The 21492-nt window shown below is 37.9% G+C and overlaps 1 protein-coding gene across 13 annotated transcripts in view; it reads right to left on the bottom strand.

Moving 5' to 3' along the window:
- USP34 (ubiquitin specific peptidase 34) overlaps positions 1-21492 on the bottom strand; it is a 288078-nt gene that overhangs the window by 121218 nt on the left and 145368 nt on the right. For 11 of the 13 annotated variants that reach the window (XR_012422341.1, XR_012422342.1, XR_012422343.1 and 8 more), the window contains 7 exons: positions 19550-19632; positions 13261-13415; positions 11711-11824; positions 8545-8644; positions 8256-8415; positions 5387-5513; positions 5143-5290 (listed from right to left, as the gene is read on the bottom strand). Coding sequence is in view for 10 of the 13 variants with exons in the window: in XM_045369231.3 (XP_045225166.2) it covers positions 5143-5290; positions 5387-5513; positions 8256-8415; positions 8545-8644; positions 11711-11824; positions 13261-13415; positions 19550-19632 (887 nt within the window). In the remaining 3 variants the exon portion in view is untranslated. The remainder of the gene's footprint in view (positions 1-5142; positions 5291-5386; positions 5514-8255; positions 8416-8544; positions 8645-11710; positions 11825-13260; positions 13416-19549; positions 19633-21492) is intronic. The other 2 variants (XM_045369234.3, XM_074011692.1) reach the window with 1 other exon arrangement.

The following is a 21492-nucleotide window of genomic DNA, read 5'->3' as shown; positions in this document are numbered from 1 at the left end:
CTGTCACTAGACACTGAATCTGCCGGCACCTTGATCTTGGAATTCCCAGGTTCCAGACCATGAGAAATAAATTTCCTTTGTTTATAAGCTACCCCGTTTATGGTATTTTTATATAGCACACTGGATGGACAATGACAACACATTAATGTTGACTATTATGGCTGAATTGGATTTTATAATACATTGAGCTGCTTTCTATCTTTTATTACTTTTGAGAAGATCTTTTTAACATAAGAGCTACTTATTCCTTATCAGTTCTAAACAGAATTTTTACCTTTTTAAAAAATTTAATGTTTCAAGACGAAATGAAATCTTAAAAACTCTCGATTTCTAATTGAATACTGAAAACACACATGTAATTTTTCCCCTTTACAACTCCAATAAAATAAATTTTAAAAATTTTACAGAGATAGGACGGGTGTGGTGGCTCACGCCTGTAATCCCAGCACTTTGGGAGGCCGAGGTAGGTCGATCATGAGGTCAGGAGTTCGAGACCAGCCTGGCCAGTATGAAGAAACCCTGTCTCTACCAAAAATACAAAACTTAGCAGGGTGTGGTGGCATGCACCTGTAGTTGCGGCTCCTTGGGAGGCTGAGGCAGGAAAATCGCTTGAACCCGAAGGCAGAGGTTGCAGTGAGCTGATATCGCGCCACTGCACTCCAGCCTGGGCAACAGTGCGAGACTCAAGGAAAAAAAAAATTTACAGACATAAACTGACAAGGAGAAAAAAAGGAGATCGTACCAATAAAGTTTGCAAGGTGACCACGAAATAAACTCGTGATGAACAGTAAGCCCCAAAAAAAGATACATCACAAAAAGATTTAGCGTAAGAGTAAGATTAACATCTAACCCTCACACACAAAAAACAAAAGGAAGAAAGAAAAGGAACAGTACCTCAGAAATATGCAACACCTTAACCAACAGCCTAGAAACATTATAGGCTCAGAAATTAAAAGGGTAAGGAGAGAAGAAAAAGAGGAAAAAATGAAGCACTATATAATTGCTAACCTTTTCTAAGTTTGATAAAAGTTATAAACTCACAGATCTGAGAAGGTAAACTAAACCCAGATCTCAAACACAAAGGCACACTCATAATCAAAATGCTGAAAATCAATGTTAAAGAAAAAGCTTTATATCCTTTTTCTTTCCTCCATCGTCGGCTTTAAAGGACAAAAGATAAGGAAAGCCACCGACTCAGGTCACAAACTTTGCAAGCCAAATAATAACAGAACAACAATTTTAAAGTTCTGAAAGAGGATAAAAAAACCTCATGACCTAGAATTCGATGTCCAGTGAAACTACCCATCAACAATGAAGGCAAAATAAACATTTTTAAATAAACTTTTTTCTAGACAAACAAAAGCTTGAGAAAATTTGTCACCGGAACACCTAGCGTACAAAGCTTTAACGGAAGTTTATTAGAAGGAAGGGGAAGAGGTCCAGCGCAGTGGGTCACCCCTGTAATCCTAGGACTTTGGGCGGCAAGGTGAGAGAATCGCTTGAGCCCAGGAGTTCAAGACCAGCCTGGGCAATATGGCAAAACCCTGTCTCTACAAAAAATACAAAAATCAGCTGGGCATGATGGCTGGCACCTGTAGTCCCAGCTACTCAGGAAACTGAGGTGGGAGGATCACCTGAGAACGGGAGGTTAAGGCTGTGGTGAACCATGATTATGCCACTTCACTCCAGCCCGGGTGACAGAGTGAGACCCTGTTTCAAAAAAATAAATAAATAAAAATAAAATAAAATAACAGAAAGAAAGGTGGAAAAGAAACCAAAGAGAAACTCAGATCTATGCACAGGAATGCAAAGTGTCAGAAGTGCTAAATATGTGCTAAAAAAGAAACTGAAGAGATGGGACAAATAGAAAATATTTACATTGAATGTAAATAATCTAAACACTAAAATGTAGACACCAACAGAATGAACCAAAAAAAGCAAAATTCAACAATTAAGCAAAATGTTAATCTCAAAAAGGTATTTCAACTTTAAAAATAGGCATATTTTTTCAGAGAAAAAAGAGCTCTTAGATATTGAAAGTATGACAGTAGAAATGAAAAACTCAGTAGAAAGACTGCAAAATAATATTGAGAACATCTCTCAGGAACTTGAGTTAAAACTTATAAAAAGAAACACAGAAATTAGGGAGAGTCTTAGAGACAAAACATCTAGATAATGGATATGCTCCATAAAGAGAGAAAATGATAAAACAGAAGACAAGAAATCTATGAACCATTTCAAGAAAATTTCTCCAAACTGAAAATTATAATCTGCCAAACTGAAAGGGCCCAACGCTAAATACCTAAATACGTAAATACTGAGGAAAACCCATCACAATCACTGAAAAAAGACCTATACTCAGGTCCAGAACACTAAGAAAAAAGTGAAGACTGATTAATGTCTACAAGAAAAAATACTGCATGTTAGCTGGGCATGGTGGCTCATGCCTGTAATCCCAGCACTTCGGGAGGCCTAAGTGGGCAGAAAGTTTGAGCTCAGGAGTCTGAGACCAGCCTAGGCAACATGGTGAAAACCTGTCTCTACTAAACATACAAAAAATTAGCCGGGAATGGTAGCACCTGCCTGCAGCCCCAGCTACTCAGGGGGCTGAGGTGGGAGAATCACTTGAACATGAAGGTTGCAGTAAGCCATGATCATGCCACTGCGCTCCAGCCTGGGTGACAGAGGGAGACTATCTCAAAAAAAAAAAAAAAGACATACTGTATGTAAAAAATATCAGAAATCAGAATGGCTTCAGAATTCAACAGCAACAATGAAAGCAAGAAACAATGGAGAAGCACCTCTAAAATTCTGCAACAAAATTATTTCCAACTTAAAATTCTATACCCAGCTAATTTATCATTTGGGTATGAAAACATGAGATACATATTATTAATCATGCAAGGAATAAAAAACATTACCCCGACAATCTTATCACAAGAAACCACTGAATAGAACACTCTCTTGTATTCCAGAAACACACACACACACAGTCAACCAGTAACGAGAAAGGTATGGATAATGGAAACAGAATACCCAACATAGGAGAGAAGAGAATCACCAGAAGGATGATAAAAGATATCACACAATGACTGCTATGCACCAAATTTGGAGGACAATTAGTAAGATCAGTATGACTTTGGAGAAACGCATTGAGGGTTATCATGACCAAGACCCCTGCTGCCACTGTACTATCTTCTCTATGTTACAAAAGAATGGACAATGAACCTGGTCCAGATTCTTATCTGTATGTGGACCGTCTTTACCAAGTGCTAGGGAGGTTCCTGCTCTCACCTCCATGTACTACTGCTTGAATCAGTAGAGGACATTCATTTCATCCTACAGAAGAAATTCTGCTTTGACCTACTCCTGAGAGTTACTGTAGATCATGAAGAGCTTAGAAAAAGAAAATACAAATTCTATGAAAACATTTCTGTTGGATATTCCAGTATTTTTATCAACATTATAGCAATAGGATATGTCTTAACTGTGCTGAGACATATACTTGAGAACTTTCCCACTGATATCCCCAAATTAGGCTATACATATCTGTAGGGAAGGTTTATAACTTGTCATCTTCTGCAATCCTGTATCTAATAGTAGCCATATGTCCCTTTTTCTTTATCCACTAGGTTTGTGGTTGCTAAACTGTTTCACAAAACTAAATAAAAACACATACATGGAGGTAAGGCTATAAACAACACTAAAAAAACAAATTCAAAAATCAAGACAGTGTTAAGGAGAAGTGGAAATTATGTTATTGGGTAGGGACACAACAGTAGCTTCTACTAACGTTCCAGTTCTTAACCTGGATGGTAGGTACATGGATTTTCACTTTATTATTTTCATACACTTTACACACACTACATTTCAACCTAATGAAAGTAGATACATTTGGATTCAGAAATTCCATAATGAGGTATTTATCCAACATACATGAAATAATGTAGAGACAAAGATATTCTCTGTCACATTGTTTGTAACAGCAAAATAATGAAAACAATCTAAATGTCCATTCGTAGAGAACAGGGAAAATGAAGCAAGTTATTACTATATAGTGAACTATGCAGATCTCAAAAAGAATGAAGTAACTTTCTACATGAACTAACATGAAGTGTTTTCTAAGATAATGATATGCCCTACAAGCAAACAGAACAGTAAAGATGGAATTCCACCATTTGTGTTTTACATATACGTGTGTGTGTGTGTGTGTGTGTGTGTGTATATATTCTTACGTTATATCTTGGTATCTCTGGAAAGAGATCAGAAACATACATTAGGAGAAATATATATATATATATATTAGGCCTATGTGAAAAATTTCTTAAGATACTTTTGGTAGGCAAGGAGAGATGCACAGATGGGACATGAAGGTGTGTTATTTTTATATACTCAGAAAAAATGAAAATGAAATATATGAAAAAAACTGTTGGGTTAAAGTGGATGAGTAGTATATGGAAATTTAAATTTACCAAAAATTCCCAAATTGCTTATGAAATAAATTTCAAGATTTTATGATCACATCAGAAGTCTAAAATAGAATTTTTTGAGAAACAAAAGAATTTTTTGCAAATAGCATCTGAAGCAACTCTCAACAGCTTCTTATCTAAGAATGAATGGTACTAAAGGGAGGGGAGGGTAAGGGGAGCCATGAACATGGACGGTGAACCTTCAAAGTAAAACTTCAAAGTTGCTACTTTGGTTTGAATTTTTTTGTTCTCTCTGAAAACTCATATTGAACATTCGACTCCAATGCAACAGGTTTTAGAGGTGGGGCCTTTGGAGAGGCCATGAATGAATTAATGACATTATAAAAGGGTCTGATGGAGGGAGTCTGTTCCTTTTTCACCCTTTCACCCTCTGCCTGTGAGGAGGCAGCATTCAAGCTGCCACTTTGAAAGCAGAGAGGAGCGAGCCCTCACCAGATGCTGGTACCTTGATCTTGGACTTCCCAAATTCTGTTCTTTACCTAGTTTGTAGTATTGTCATAGCAACACAAGACAAACCAAGACAGTTGCTATATGATACAACCAAGAAAAGAAAAAAGAGAAGAGAGAAGAGAGAAAGAAAAAGAAAGAAAAAAAGAGAAAGAAAGAAAGAAAGAGAGAAAGAGAAAGAGAAAATTTGAATTGAAGGGCTTACCAGGAAACTCTCCTTTTCGGTTGCTTTGACCAAACTCCTGAAGCTGAGCTTGTTGGTTTATTTGTTCTTTCTGTAAATTTTCATACCAATGAGTTACTTCAGCCCTAAGATCTGCTACCTGGTCACTAGGATACATTTCAATAGTCATCTGAAATATGAGATGCAACCAATTTAAAAATACAAAAAGAACATATATTTGACCTGGGAAATGTTATCAACTTCGAAATTAAAACTATGTAAGTACCTTGTCAGGAAGTCCAGCTGGCTGGCATACAACCCTTAGCGGCAGAGACTGTTTGTCACTCAGTGCTTTCAAATGACTACTAATACCAGTGCCTTCAATTTGCCACTGTCTCAGATGATATGCAAACCTAAAACATGACAAAAACAACAAATAGAAAGGATACCATTTTATGCCATTTTAAACCATTTTAATGTTATGCAAGCTTTTATCATCTTACAGACTGGAAAAGTCCAAAAGAAGTTCTAAGTTCGTTCCAATTTATTCTACAGCAACAAATTTAAGTTCAGATTCATCACACTGAATCAAAGCTAAATGCATAACAACAACTAAGAGCTCCTAACAAAATAGTCACCAAGAGAAATTACTGAGGAAAAAAACAATCTCCTTAAGGCCAGTTTTTTTTTTTGTATGTTTTTTTTTTAATAGAGAGAACAGAAATATTAGTAGGAGAGTCAGGGGGAATTAAAAAAAAAAAAAAAAAAAAAAACTAATCCAGTAAATGAAATAGCAAGCTGTGATTCCTACATTCAGAAGGAAAAAACATATTAAGAAAAATTTTTCAGGGACAGAAACATTCTAGTAATATATACTAACCAGCCTAATAGAATTTGAGAGTCAATTCATGGCTGTTAAAATTATAAAGTGAATTACAAAGACTTGTATTTTAAAGGAAACAGGCACCCAGCATGATAATCACTAAACAATTTTCTAAGTAATTTTCAGACATACCTTTTTTTTTTTTTTTTTTTTTTTTAACTAAATTCAGGTACCTGAATTTAGTTAAAAAAAAAAAAAAAGTCTAAAACTAATCAGCAAATTCGGAATAGGATAAAAACTGAGGGAATGAATGAACTTGTCTAATTTCCACATGATCTGATGTATGAGCAAAAGAGTAATCTTAAAACAATGTTTCCTGCTACATATTGGAAAACCAGAGTTTCTCCACAGTGGCATTACTGACATTTTAGGCCCAATTAATAATTTGTTGTTATCAGAAGGCAGAGATGAATAGGGGTGAAGGAGGCTATATCTCATGCTCTCATATTCAACAGCATCTCACCAGATACCAACAACATGCTCCCTTGCTGTGATAATCAGAAGTGTCTCCAGGGATTATATACTACATTTTGGGAAACAAAAACATTTCTGGCTGGAACCACTATTTAAGATTATAACTTTATCTCTTTTTAAAAAGAAAACAATTTAAGACATTATTGTTTATTCCCTTAATATACAGAACACAAAAAACAATTCTTTTTTTCAATCTACAGATGTTAGTCAATCTTCAATTAATAATAGCACTAAGCACATCAAGAACAAAATTTTGCATGAAAAATACCTAGGTAAATTTAACTACTGCTTAGTTTTGTGACTGTTCAATTTTATCCATATCCTAGTTATTCTACTAGTAACAAAACATTTTTATATAAACTATTTAACATCAACATTAACTTTCAGCAAAAACATGAACAAATAAAAACATATCAAGAACATAATTTTTTTTTCACAACTGAGTTAGAAAAAAATCTGTACATCTGAGAAGGAATTTTTGGACTCAAATTCATTAAATTTACAAAACCACCACTGAACAATCAAAAAACGAGTAATTTTTAAAGACTTAAAGTAAGTACTTATTTTAGACACTGGTAATATTGTGAAAGGACTAAGGGTGTGAATCAACAGGACCTTATTGGTTTGTTGTCTGTAGATCCTATAGCATAGAAAAAATTCTGGAAGTATGGATATCATTAACAGTATCTCCACGAGGAAGACAGCAATTATAGCAGACTTTCATTTTCTACATCACAGTGTAATATCTTAATTTTATAATATGTATTAATTTGAATAAGATACACCACCACATTTGCTCTTTTTAACACTTTATCTTTTTAAGTGGTTAAAGTTATAAGGCAGTATAAAGTTTCTGTGCAAAAAAACGAGTTCCCTTCCACATTCATAAAAAACACAAGGAATTCTTTAAGCGGAATTTCCATGAATTGCAATCTTAATCAAAATAAAGAATTTCATAATGTCCAAATGTTTCAAATCATGGAAGCATGTTATTTATAGGGAATGTATAAAATATCTTTACTATGCAATATTTCTTGATACTTTAAAAATGTCAATAAATATCAATTGTATCACTTTTCAATATCAAACTAAGATCTGAAGTTGAAAAAAGTTACTAATTTTAACAATTTTTTTCAACACAGTTCTTAGTACTTTTACATTTGCTCATAATGATTTTTAACAAATAGAATTTCTTAAAACTATCTACTCACCTTTCATTTCAGTCGATATATTCATAAATATTAATTTGCTTTATTTCTGTATTACACAGGTTATGTCTAAATTAATTATACAGATATTCATTAACAGAATTTTTTGGTCATGTTTCCATGGTAAATGGAAATTCAAAATTAAAATACTGTCTCCTAGTCCAGGAAGAAAAAAAAAACAGCAAATGAAACATATGACTCAACTTGATTCAACTATGAGATTATTTGATGTTCTTGGTAAGAGTTTGAGAGAAACTTTTTTTTAGTAGTGGTGTTCTGCCTTTTTAATCAAAGTCAATACTTTCTTAGAGATGGAATTCTGTCTAACGATTCTTATTCATGCATATCTGCTCAAACTCTAATTATTATTAAAGCTCTGCAATATTTATCAGGAACCCGTATTGCCTATTCCAAGGCAACATGGTATAGACTCTTAATAAAAATTACTTCTATTACTGACCCTTCATTTTGGTAAATTATGCTTTCTACCTGACCCCAACAAAAACTTTAGATTCACTTTAAGAATATTTCTGGATATGTCAGGAATAAAAATGAAATTCATTCTAACAGTGTGATATTTAAAAAATTACCTTCTCCTAAACGCTTCCAGATGTGTCTTCAGCATAAGGAGTCCTCTTTCTATAACCATGAGACTTGAGTGTGATTCCTGCTCAAGACTGCTAGAAGCTATCATAAGACTCTCCATGCACTTACTAATAAATTCTTGCTCCTTCTCCAAACCCGTTTTACCTGAAAGACAATGTTTAGACACATATATTAGCCTTACATTCTTGTTTAGCTGTCTCAAAGAAAAAATTTAGCTTAACGAAACACTCTCAAAAAAAAATTACCTATTAGACAATATTTCAAATCACTTACCATTAATATAATAGGAGTTAATATACTGGATAGCTGCTCGACTGACATCACCAGATTGTGCTCTTAAAGCAATGCCCCAAAATTGGTCCATACCACACAGCTAAGAAAGAAAAATATGATACCTCTAAATTTTGTCTGTCAAACTATGTAACTCATCGTAAGACTGAAGTATCAAAAGTAAAAATCATAGGCAACTCCTATTATTCAGCTATTAAATAACAAAAATAAATGATTTAAGAATTTCCTCAATTGATGAAATACACCTGTACTAATTCTAAAAACTATTTACACAGCAGCTAACAATATATACATAATATTTAACTCACAAGTTGTGACTACATAGTAGGAAAATTCTAGTCCTGAAAAACATACCACAAAGGAATAAAAAACAAATACAATAATGAGCACAATGCTTCAATGAATCCATCCAACTTACACTGATAAAACCATTGCCTTCTGGTATTCACAGAATATTAACAAGATATGCTAACTCAAGTTCTCACTCTTTTTTTTTTTTTTTTTTTTTTTTGAGAACAGGGTCTCACTCACTTGCCCAGACTGGAGTGCAGTGGCACAATCTTGGCTCACTACAACGTCTGCCTCCCAGGATTCCAGGGATTCTCATGCCTTAGCCTCCCAAGTAGCTGGGATTACAGGCATGCGCCACAACGTCTGGCTAATTTTTCTGTATTTTAGTAGAGACAGGGTTTCACCATGTTGGCCAGGCTGGTCTCGAACTCCCTACCTCAGCTGATTCACTCGCCTAGGTCTCCCAAAAAGGTGGAATTACAGGCGTGGGGCCACTGCGTCCAGCCTCACTCAAATTTATGATGTTAACCATGAGATGACCAAAAAAAAAAAAAAAAAAAAAGGTTTCACTAAAAACTGCAGAAAAAGTAGGGAGTGGAACTTTCAAAAGTTGGGCAAAGAAAGATGTCCTTCTATGTTGGCAGCTGAACAACTTTAGTGTTAATGTCACCTTCTTTAAAAAGGTAGTATTATTTCATAATAGAGCATGACTACTTCTTAGGTAAATCAAATATGTTTAGTTGTCTGAAATTACCAAATTGAAAATCATCATAGTGGGCCGGGCACAGTGGCTCACGCCTCTAATCCCAGCACTTTGGGAGGCTGAGGCAGGTGGATTGCCTGAGCCTGGAGTTTGAGCCTGGCCAGCACAGTGAAACCCCGTCTCTACTTTAAAAAAAAAAAAAGCCAGGCGTGGAGGCATGTTCCTGTCATCCCAGCTACTCTGGAGGTTGAGGCAGGAGAACCGATTGCACCTGGGAGGCAGAGGTTGCAGTGAGCTGAGATTGTGCCACTGGACTCCAGCCTGGATGACAGAGCAAGACTCCATCTCCAAAAAAAAAAAAAAAAAAGTTATCAAAGTGATACAGAAGCAAGAGTTAGGACTAAAAAACACTGAAAAACCTACTCAGACGAGAAAAGAAGGCAGTAGGAAAATAAAATAAAAGCATTTTAGATACAACTAAAATTATTCTGGCCAGGCATAGTGGCTCATATCTATAATCCTAGCAGTTTGGGAGGCCAAGGCAGGTGGAAAACTTGAGGTCAGGAGTTCGAGACTAGTCTGGCCAATATGGTGAAAACCCAACTCTACTAAAAATACAAAAATTAGGCCGGGTGCGGTGGCTCAAGCCTGTAATCCCAGCACTTTGGGAGGCCGAGGTGGGCAGATCATGAGGTCAGGAGATCGAGACCATCCTGGCTAACCCGGTGAAACCCCGTCTCTACTAAAAAAATACAAAAAACTAGCCAGGTGTGGTGGCGGGCGCCTGTAGGTCCAGCTACTCAGGAGGCTGAGGCAGGAGAATGGCGTGAACCCAAAAGGCAGAGCTTGCAGTGAGCCGAGATTGTCCCACTGCACTCCAACCTGGGTGACATAGCAAGACTCCGTCTCAAAAAAAAAAAAAAAAAAAAAAAAATACAAAAATTAGCTGGGCGTGGTGGCACACACCTGTTGTCCCAACTACTCAGGAGGCTGAGACAGGAGAATGGCATGAACCCGGGAGGCGGAGCCTACAGTGAGCCGAGACTGTGGCACTGTACTCCAACCTGGGTGACAGAGCAAGACGCCGTCTCAAAAAAACTAATCATAATGGCCTGGTGCAGTGGCTCATGCCTGTAATCCCAGCACTTCGGGAGGCCAAGGTGGGTGGGATCACCTGAGGTCAGGAGTTCGAAACCAGCCCCGTCTATACTAAAAATACAAAAATTAGCCAGGCATGGTGGCACACCCCTGTATTCCCAGCTACTACAGGAAACTGGGGCAAGATAATTGCTAGAACCCAGGAGGTGGAGGTTGCAGTGAGCTGAGATCACACCACTGCACTCCTGCCTAGGTGACAGAGCCAGACTCCATCTCAAAAAATACAAACAATAAAAATTTTTTTAAATTTATTCTTTTTCCTTTCTTAAAAAATTTCCCCAAATTTGCTAAGAGATAAAATTATTCTTATTTTTGTTTTTTCAGATAGAGTCTTGCTCTGTTGCCCAGGCTGAACCAAATGGCATAAAAATCGTATTTGAGACAAATCAATCTTTTATTTGAAGTAAAATATTTGGCTGTATTATCTAGGAATGTCTAGGAGAATCAAAGAATACTCACATGACCACTTTATAAATCAAGAAACATGTAACAGGTTTTCATTAAGCACACCCAATGTTATCTTTGGTACTGAAAAATAAATTTGCTTTATAAAACTTTTGAAACCAGAGAACAGAATTAGGCTGAGCATGTTGGCTCATGCCTGTAATTCCAGCACTTTGGGAGGCCAAGGCAGGCAGATCACTTAAGGTCAGGAGTGCGAGACTAGCCTGAGTAACATAGTAAAACCCCGCCTCTACCAAAAACACAAAAATTAGCGAGGCATGGTGGCAAGTGTCTGTAATCCCAGCTACTTGGGGGGCTGAGGCTGGAGAATCGCTTGAATCTGGGAGGTGGAGGCTGCAGTGAGCTTAAATCGCACCACTGCACTCTAGCCTGGGCGACAGAGCTAGACTCCATTTCAAAACAAACCAACCAACCCAATTGCATTGCACAAGTAGTAAATTCTATGCTTTGTAGAAAAACAATTTGGTAACCAAATTTGATAATATAATTTGAGGAATAAAGTTGCCTAATAAAGTAAGTCTAAATCCTTACCTCAGAATTTGAACCACCATCGTAGGCACTGGTAGCCAATCGAGCCAAGTTACAGAGATGCTGAAACAGGTTTAAGCCAGTCATGCTAATTGTTTCAGGTTTTAGCTGGGGCATCTTTGGGAGGGTAGGGGAAAACACAAAGCTAATTTAGTGTGATAATTCACAGATTTTCTTAAATTTAAATAAACGTTACTGAAAACACTGTGGAAGGAAACAGATCAGCTTGAATTTTTAGTGATAATTTAAAAAAATAAAAATATATAATAATTTGGCTGGACACGGCGGCTCAGTAATTTGGGAAGCCAAGGCAGGCAGACAGCTTGAGCTCAGAAGTTTGAGACCAGCCTGGGGAACACGGCGAAACCTCATCTCTATGAAAAATACAAAAATCAGCCAGGCATGGTGGTATGTGGCTGCAGTCCCAACTACTCAGGAGGCTGTAGTGGGAGAGTTGCTTGAGCCCGGGAGGTCAAGGCTACAGTGAGACGTGATCGCACTACTGCACTCCAGTCTTAGAGACAGAGCAAGCCTATCTCAAAAAAAAAAATGAAACGAAAAATGAAAATACATATGTATGTGATTTAATGAACATTTTATTCAGGTAATAACTGAAACCTGTCTGATACAGGTTTCAATTCTGAAGATGTGCATAGACCCAAATCAGAGGACATAAATAAAAACATCTACCATGCATTGTGTATCTATATCATACAAACTTACGGGAGGTACAGCTACAAGTACAGTTTTTGTTAAAGTCAGCAGTTGAAATTTAAGATGGCAAAAGTTATATTTGTAGCTCTGTCTTGGGTCTGTTAAGTGATTTAGTTTATACACACTAAAACTCATTCATATATATACTCAGTTCTAACACAGAGATAATGTCACACTTTGCGGACAGCCTTCATAATCTCAAAAATAAGCATAAAAAAGTCTTTGCATTATTTTCACTGAGTTTCAAAATTCAATTGGGAATAGCTCATTCAGAATAATGTCACCTGAAGTAACTGTGGCATGTGGTAAAGAAGAACAAAAATTGGAACATCTTTACGATAATGACAGCACTTCCTAATATGCCTTCCCAGAATCTACACATACTGGAGAATGGCTTATCTTTGCCCAAAAGACTGACTGCAATGCAGTCAGTCATTTAAATAAGAAAGAGTCACAGAAAACAGCTCTCACACTTGTGGGTGTGGACACCACCCCTGAAAATTGGACTACAATATTACTGATGATTTTAAAAATCAAACACTAAGAAAAATCCTCCACATTTCTAATTAGTGCTGCCTTCAAAAGTTATTCTGATTGTTAGTTTAATTATCGTAGCTAATAGAATATTTTTATAAATATAAACAATTAATTTAGATGTACACAGTATAAAACCAAAATCTGAGCACAATCTGACCAAAAATTATACTAGGACTACTAAAAATCATTACATTTGGCTACTTAAAAAAACTGTCAAAAAAAAAGCATTACAGAATTCGTATTTCAAGAGATGAAAAAGGGAACATGGAAAAATAGTGACAAACTGTGAGAAATGTAATTACCTTCTCCAGGAAAAGATGTTTGTAGGTTTCCATACCCATAGCATGTTGATCTTTACTTCGAACTTGATTTAAAAACCAATGGAGTGCATCATCATAACATTCAGAATCCTCTACCAAACAATGCCATAAGATGTCAACTTGCTCTAAACTTAACCCTAGATAAAAATTATAAATTTTATACTTTATTAACTACACATAAAAAAATTATACTTCTTTTAGGCATGTGTACATATAGTAAGTCCTCACTTAACATGGATAGGTTCTTGGAAATTGCAATTTTAATTGAAATGATGCATAATGAAGGCCGGGCGCGGTGGCTCAAGCCTGTAATCCCAGCACTTTGGGAGGCCGAGACAGGCGGATCACGAGGTCAGGAGATCGAGACCATCCTGGCTAATACGGTGAAACCCCGTCTCTACTAAAAATACAAAAAACTAGCCGGGCGAGGTGGCGGGCGCCTGTGGTCCCAGCTACTTGGGAGGCTGAGGCAGGAGAATGGCGGGAACCCGGGAGGCGGAGCTTGCAGTGAGCTGAGATCCGGCCACTGCACTCCAGCCCGGGCGACAGAGCCAGACTCCATTTCAAAAAAAAAAAAAAAAAAAAAAGAAAGAAATGATGCATAACGAAACGAATTTTACCATATGTTAATTGATATGAAGAAGAGTTATGTTCCTACAGCATATTTATGATTTAAAAAAAAAAAAAATCACAGCAGCCAGGTGTAGTGGCTTACGTCTGTAATTCTAGCATTTCGGGAGGCCAAGGGAGGTGGATTGCCCGAGCTCGGGAGATCGAGACCAGCCTCGCCAACACGGTGAAACGCCGCCTCTACAAAAATACAAAAAATTAGCTGGGCATGGTGGCATACATCTGTAATCCCCATTACTCAGGAGGCTGAGACAGGAGAATTGCCTGAACCTGGGAGGTGGAGATTGTGGTGAGCTGAGATCGCACCACTGCACTCCAGCCTGGGCAACAGAGCAAGACTCCACCTCAAAAAATAACAAAAAAAACAAAAACAAAAAATCGCTAAACTTCCTTATTTAAAAGTTAACATTCTGAATATTAAACACTGGAATAAGTGTGAGCTATATATACATTTAAGAAAGATTAATACAAACCACTCAGATAGTTAGTTACCCAATTTTTGGCAAATCAGTGGTGGTGGTAAATAAAATCAAGGACTAAATGGTTACAAATTAAACACTATAAGGAACACTTCCTACCACCAGGCAGTTCAAACACAAACAGTAACAAATTTAGTGGGCTCGCTTTTGTACCACATCATTTATGACTATGCATTTGTATGAATATCATAGAGCTTACAAATTTCTATGTTACAATTTGTATTCATTCATTTGCTCGTTTTCCAACTCGCTTATTCCAGAGCTCAGGGCTGTCGCTGGCCAAATCGTATCCCAGCATCTTAGGGACTAGCATCTCAAGGACAAAGCACTAACTAACCTTGACCAGGACGCCATTCCATTGCAGACTGCACTCATACACATGCCCACACTCATTCAGATTGAGATCATTTAGACGTGCCAATGAATCTACAGTGCATGTCTTTGGGATGTGGGAGGAAACCAGGGTACCCAGAGAAAATCCACGCCGACATGGGGAGAATGTGCAAATTCTGCACAGGCAGTGGCCCTGGCCGGGAATCAGTTTTTTTCCTCAATAATGTTAAAACATTCTTTGACAACCTCCTGTAGTTTATTTATATAGAAGTGTATAAAATATTTATTATCTCATCCAGGTACTTTGGGAAGCCGAGGTGGGAGAATCACTTGTGGCCATGAGTTTGAGACCAGCCTGGGCAATATAGGAAGACCCTGTCTTTACAAAAAATTAAAAAACAAAAATTTGTAGGCCGGGCGTGGGGGCTCACGCCTGTAATCCCAGCCCTTTGGGAAGATGAGGTGGGTGGATCACCTGAGGTCAGCAGTTCAGGACCAGTCTAGCCAATATGGTGAAATCCCGTCTCTACTAAAAATACAAAAATTAGCCAGGTGTAGTAGTGGGTGCCTGTAATCCCAGCTACTTGGGAAGACGAGGCACGAGAATTGCTGGAACCCGGGAGGCGGAGGTTGCAGTGAGCCGAGGCCTCGCCACTGTACTCCAGACTGGGCAAAAAGAGCAAGACTCCACGTCAAAAATAAACAAAAAAGTAGCTGGGCAGGGTGACACGCACCTTTAGTCCTAGCTACTCGGGAGGCTGAGGTGGGAAGACTCCTCGAGCCCAGGAGTTAAAGGCTGCAGTGAACTATGACCATGCCACTGCACTTCAGCCTGGATGACACAGCGAGACTGTCTAAAAAAAACAAACAAAAAACAGCTGGGTGCGGTGGCTCACGCCTGTAATCCTAGCACCTTGGGAGGCTGAGGTGGGCAGATCACACGGTCAGGAGATCAAGACCACCTGGCCAACATGGTGAAACTTCGTCTTTATTAAAAATACAAAAATTAGCTAGGTGTGGTGGCACACACCCCTGTAGTCCCAGCTGCTCGGGAGGCTGAGGCAAGAGAACTGCTTGAACCCAGGAGGCGGAAGTTGCAATGAGCTGAGATTGTGCCACTGCTCTCCAGCTTGGTGACAGAGTGAGACTCCATCTCGAAAAAATAAATAAATAAATCTCAATAACTATTTCTTATGTCATCCCATTTGTAAAATTTAAAATCATATTTATACAACATTTTGGTCCTAAATGAACGTACCAGAAACACCAATATAGCCAGAAACACAAAGGAGGTATCGTAGAGCCTTTTACAACTATTTAATACGAATTTTCACATAATTTATGTTTTTAAAATGTACTTTAAGATAACCCATATGTAAATCACCTAAAAATACACAACTTATGAAGTATTCTCAAAGAATTCATTTAGGAAGAAAATTCATCTCCCTAAAATAGGAGCATATCTGTATACTAGTAATAATGACTGGGGGAGGTAATCCTAAAAATTCAGGAGTCAGTGGTAAGGTTTGAGTATTATAAATAGAGCATATACCATGTTCAAAGGTCACTCTCTATATAGGAGATAATATTATTTTTGTAAAATATGAAAAAAGGAGGCCGGGCGCAGTGGCTCATGCCTGTAATCCCAGCACTTTGGGAGGCTAAGTTGGGCGATCACCTGAGGTCAGGAGTTCGAGACCAGACTGACAAACATGGAGAAACCCCGTCTCTACTAAAAATACAAAAAATTAGCCAGGCATGGTGGCACATGCCTGTAATACCAGTTACTCAGGAGGCTGAGGCAGGAGAACCACTTCAACACAGGAGGTGGAGGTTGTGGTGAGTCAAGATCGCTCCAGCCTGGGCGACAAGAGCGAGACTTCATCTCAAAACAAAACAAAACAAAACAAAGAAAAAAGGACCCTTATGATGAACAAAGCAAAAGGAAAGTGCATAAAACAGACAACAGCAACCTATCAGAGGACATAATCAGCTAGGGAGTCAGACTAATGAGAAAAAATTTGTATTGTACTTTGACCCAAGTATTAAAGGATTCCCGAATGTGGTAGAAGACAGATGAATTATTCAGAACAAAAGGGAAGGCATTATAGGCAATCACAAGTATGAATATGAAAAAAATTAGACAGTCCAAAAGGTTAGAACAAAAGCATTCCAGGGATTTCTGAAGTACATTTTAAGAGGTTCCAAACCCTGGGGTGGTGCCCTAGAACCAGAAGGGACATGATGGTATGGTACCATTAAAAGAAATTTCTTTTTCTTGGGAAAAGTAGGTGAAATGACAAAATAAAGAAAAATTCCCCAGACATATTCACCCTAGGAGCAGTATCAGTCTAAAGAGTTTTATCAGAAAAAAAGTTATCCTGTTTCTCACTGAAACAGTTAATGTGTACATTATTTGTTTTGAGAACTTATGCCCATAGGAGCAAATATAAATAAACCCCAAACAACTCTAGTATATATCAGAACTTAAACACGTTAAGTAATTAAGGAGAACAAGATAAAGAGTATCCAGGTTAATTATAGTCAACTAAATAATAAAACAGAAGTATATCCATAATTGGCTGAATCACCAGTCCACATTCAACATGCAACTTATACACTTTCATTATTGTTTTTTTTTTAAGACTATAGTTATTGTCATATTGAAAATCAGTATTAAAATATTGGATGTAATTACATGTAACTTTGGAGTAACTTCGTTATGGATAACAGGAACTGTGCCAGTAAGAGAAGTACAACCAGCCATGCACAGTGGTCTGAGGCCTGTAACCCTAGCACTTTGGGAAGTTAAGGCAGCCGGAGTATCGCTTGAGCCCAGGAGTTTCAGACCAGGCTGGGCAACATAATGAGACTCTGTACAAACAATTTAAAAATTAGCCAGGTATGGTGATATGCACTTGTGGTCCCAGCTACTCTGGAGATTGATATGGGAAGATCACTTTGAGGGCAGGTGAAGTGGGCAGGAGAAGAGCCATGATGTGGGAGAAGTGAAGTTTTAGATTTGATACTATCTGGACAGTAGCTAGTGTCTGTTGGAAATTCACAGAGAATCTATACTGTGTATAATAAATATGAAACTTAAATGTTCATAGTATCTATGTTGACTATATGTGTTTTAGTTTGACTTCTCCCTACAGATTGGTTTTGCCGTATTTTAGTTTACTTATTTCTTGAATTTTATCAGTCATAATGGGTCAATAAATGACCTAGTAACACAAAAGAGAAATTTCCTACCAAAATCAGGTAGCTTATTTTTGAAATCCGTTATCACAGTGTTGGTGGCATTCGTTATAAATAGTTTGAACAAAAAAAAGAAATAAGAGACTTAAATAATAAGATAAATACAGTATATCTCAAGCATAGGTACAGCCTTGAAAAAAGTCATGACAACTGCTAGCAAGACACCCATCAGGCTGACAATATAGTAATCACAGTTAAAGAGACAATATCCTTCTAAAAAAATAAGGCTTGATACTGACACACAGAAAAAGAAGGATGTAGAGTAAAAGATGACAGTCAGTATATGAAGGAAAAACGAGCTTTGGCTAACAGAAATCAAGCTCGTTTGCAACCACATGGATTTGGATATGGTGAACAGACCAAGCTCTACTTTAAAAAAATTAACTGTTGGGGGAGGGGGGAGGGATAGCATTAGGAGATATACATAATGTAAATGACGAGTTAATGGGTGCAGCACACCAACATGGCACACGTATACATATGTAACAAACCTGCACGTTGTGCACATGTACCCTACGACTTGAATAAAAAAAAAAAATTAACTGTTAACGAAACTCAGTTTAAAGTGAAACTAAATAAAACTGGGGCCTCCAAGTGTCTCTATCACCCATCAAGCCAAGTAATTTTCAAAAGAATAGCCCCAATAATAATGCATAATTAATACCTATCTCCAACCAAAGGGAAAGCAAGATTCTATAAGCAAAAATAATAAAAGATGCAGTCAGCCCGGTGCAGTGACTCATGCTGGTAATCTCAGCACTTTGGGAGGCCAAGGCAGGAGGACTGTTTGGGCCCATGAGTTTGAGACAAGCCTGGGCAACACAGTGAAACCCTATCTCTATGCAAATTAAAAAAAAATTAGCTGGCTATGGTGGTGCATAGTCCCAGTTACTCAGGAGGCTAAGGTGGGATGACTGCTTGAGCCGGGGAGGTCAACAGCTGCAATGAGCTGTAATCGCACCACTGTACTCCAGCCTGGGAGACAGTATGAGATCCTGTCTCAAAAAAGAAAAAAGAAAAGGTCTTATAGAACTAAAAAATTTTTTAAATTTATTTAAAATGCAAACAATCTCAATTATTTGAATAAATTATCTGAATGTTGGTATAATTTATAAATGTATTAAGAATAATCTGCAGCAGCCATAAAAACAAATGAAATCGTGTCCTTTGCAGCAACATAAATGGAACTGGAGGCCATTATTCTAAGTGAACTAACTCAGCAACAGAAAACCAAGTACCGTACATTCTTGCTTGTAAGCAGGAGCTAAACAATGAGTACACATGGACATATAAATGAAACTACTAGACACCAGGGTCTCCAAACGGGGATATGGCAGGAGCAGGACAAGGGTTGAAAAATAATCTATGGGGTACAGTGTTCACTATTTGAGTAATGGGTACACAAGAAGCCCAATCCCCACCAGTATGCAATATACCCCTGTAACAAACATACATGTACCCACTTACTCTAAAATTAAATTAAAAAAAAAATCACTGCAGAAATCCAAAGAGCGAGTAAATTCAATAGTCAAAACAGATTTGAAAAAAGTACTGATTTAAAAACTTACTGAAATGATCAGGTGATCCCAGAGTTGAAAATACACAAGTCAAGAATTGAAGTCGAACTTGAACTTCAGCACTATGGCTGTACCTATAATTTAAAAGTCATTAAAATAATTAAACACCCTATTTCTTAATTACTTCTAAAACTTTAGTGGTCCTATGCATAACTTATACCAAAAATTGTTTTAATAATCTGTAATTAATTATTTTAACTATGTATCTTTGGTTACACAAAAAAGTTCATAAAGACAAAACAAAACACAAATTTGAACTAATAAATTATACAAATCTTGAAACTATAACAGTTTATTTTCAAATTATGTAAGAAAGCACACAAAAATTCAACTAGTGAAGCAGAGGAAGTATGTCATTTTAAAAGTATGCAATACACACATAAATTAGAATAGGCAACAAGTAAAGAACACCATCTCTATCTAAAAAGTACATGCTTCATATCATGGTCCCTATAGTGATAATATATTCTGTACCCAAGAAACACTAATAAAATAATATTTCCATAAATCTAGTTCATGAAAAATAGAGCTGACACAAACTTGGCATTTTTGAATGTTATTTCAAATCTAAATAATTATAATTCACATGCATAAAATTTGATGCTTAATAAAAAAGTTGCTTTTGAAACTTTTAAAGAAGCGGCTTTTAGTGAAGTAGGGTAGGAGATGAGTCTGACTAGATAAATGAGAGACTGTGGTCAGCCCTAATGTCAGAAAGTAGAGATGGAGGCCGGGCGCGGTGGCTCAAGCCTGTAATCCCAGCACTTTGGGAGGCCAAGACGGGCGGATCACGAGGTCAGGAGATCGAGACCATCCTGGCTGACACAGTGAAACCCCGTCTCTACTAAAAAATACAAAAAAAACTAGCCGGGCGAGGTGGCGGGCGCCTGTAGTCCCAGCTACTCGGGAGGCTGAGGCAGGAGAATGGCGTGAACCTGGGAGGCGGAGCTTGCAGTGAGCCAAGATCACGCCACTGCACTCCAGCCTGGGCGGCAGAGCGAGACTCTGTCTCAAAAAAAAAAAAAAAAAAGAAAGTAGAGATGGAAAAGGAAGTCAAGGAAGAGTGTTGGAGAGTTGGGGGTGAGGGGACCATGTTTGGGGTGGAGGTAATCATCAGGTTTGCTTTTTTAAAACTGTGTGTGTGTGTGTGTGTATGTGTTGGCGGAGTCGGGGGCAGAGTCTCACTCTGTTGACTAAGCTGGAGTGCAGTGGCAGAATCGCCACTCACTGCAACCTCTGCCTTCCAGGTTCAAGTGATTCTCGTGCCTTAGCCTCCGGAGTAGCTGGGATTACAGGCGTGCGCCACCACACCCAGCTAATTTTTGTTATTTTTATTATAGTAGAGACGGGGTTTCACCATGTTGGCCAGGCTGTCTCAAACTCCTGACCTCAAGTGATCTGCCTGCCTTGGCCTCCCAAAGTGCTGGGATTACAACAGGTGTCAGCATGCCTGGCCCAGTTTTGCATTTTAAAAGGATTCCTCTCCTTTAGCAACCCCAGTGAACTGCATATTTAACTGTGTCTATAATCACATTCTAGTCCAAGTACTTGAGCACTCAATGAAACTTAAGTCAATAACAAGCTATTATCTCTGTTTTACAGATCAAAAGGCAGATTGTGGATCGACTGCGCAAACTGCTTTGCCAACATGCAACAGTGGCTGGTCTATGCTCTGATCTATAACCTAGCATGGAGAGGGTCAAAGGGCTTTTTTTTTTTTGGAAATGGAGTCTCACACTTGCCCAGGTTGGAGTGCAGTGGCGTGATCTCGGCTCGCTGCAACCTCCGCCTCCTGGGTTCAAGCAATTCTCCTGCCTCAGTCTTCAGAGGAGCTGGAATTACAGGTGCCTGGCTAATTTTTTTGTATCTTTAGTAGAAATATGGTGTCACCATGTTGGCCAGGCTGGTCTCGAACTCCTGACCTCAGGTGACCT

This window comes from Macaca fascicularis, chromosome 13 (genome assembly GCF_037993035.2).
Source record: "Macaca fascicularis isolate 582-1 chromosome 13, T2T-MFA8v1.1".
NCBI lineage: Eukaryota > Metazoa > Chordata > Mammalia > Primates > Cercopithecidae > Macaca > Macaca fascicularis.
Note: the sequence above shows the minus strand (reverse complement) of the source record. Positions and strands in the feature narration are given on the sequence as shown.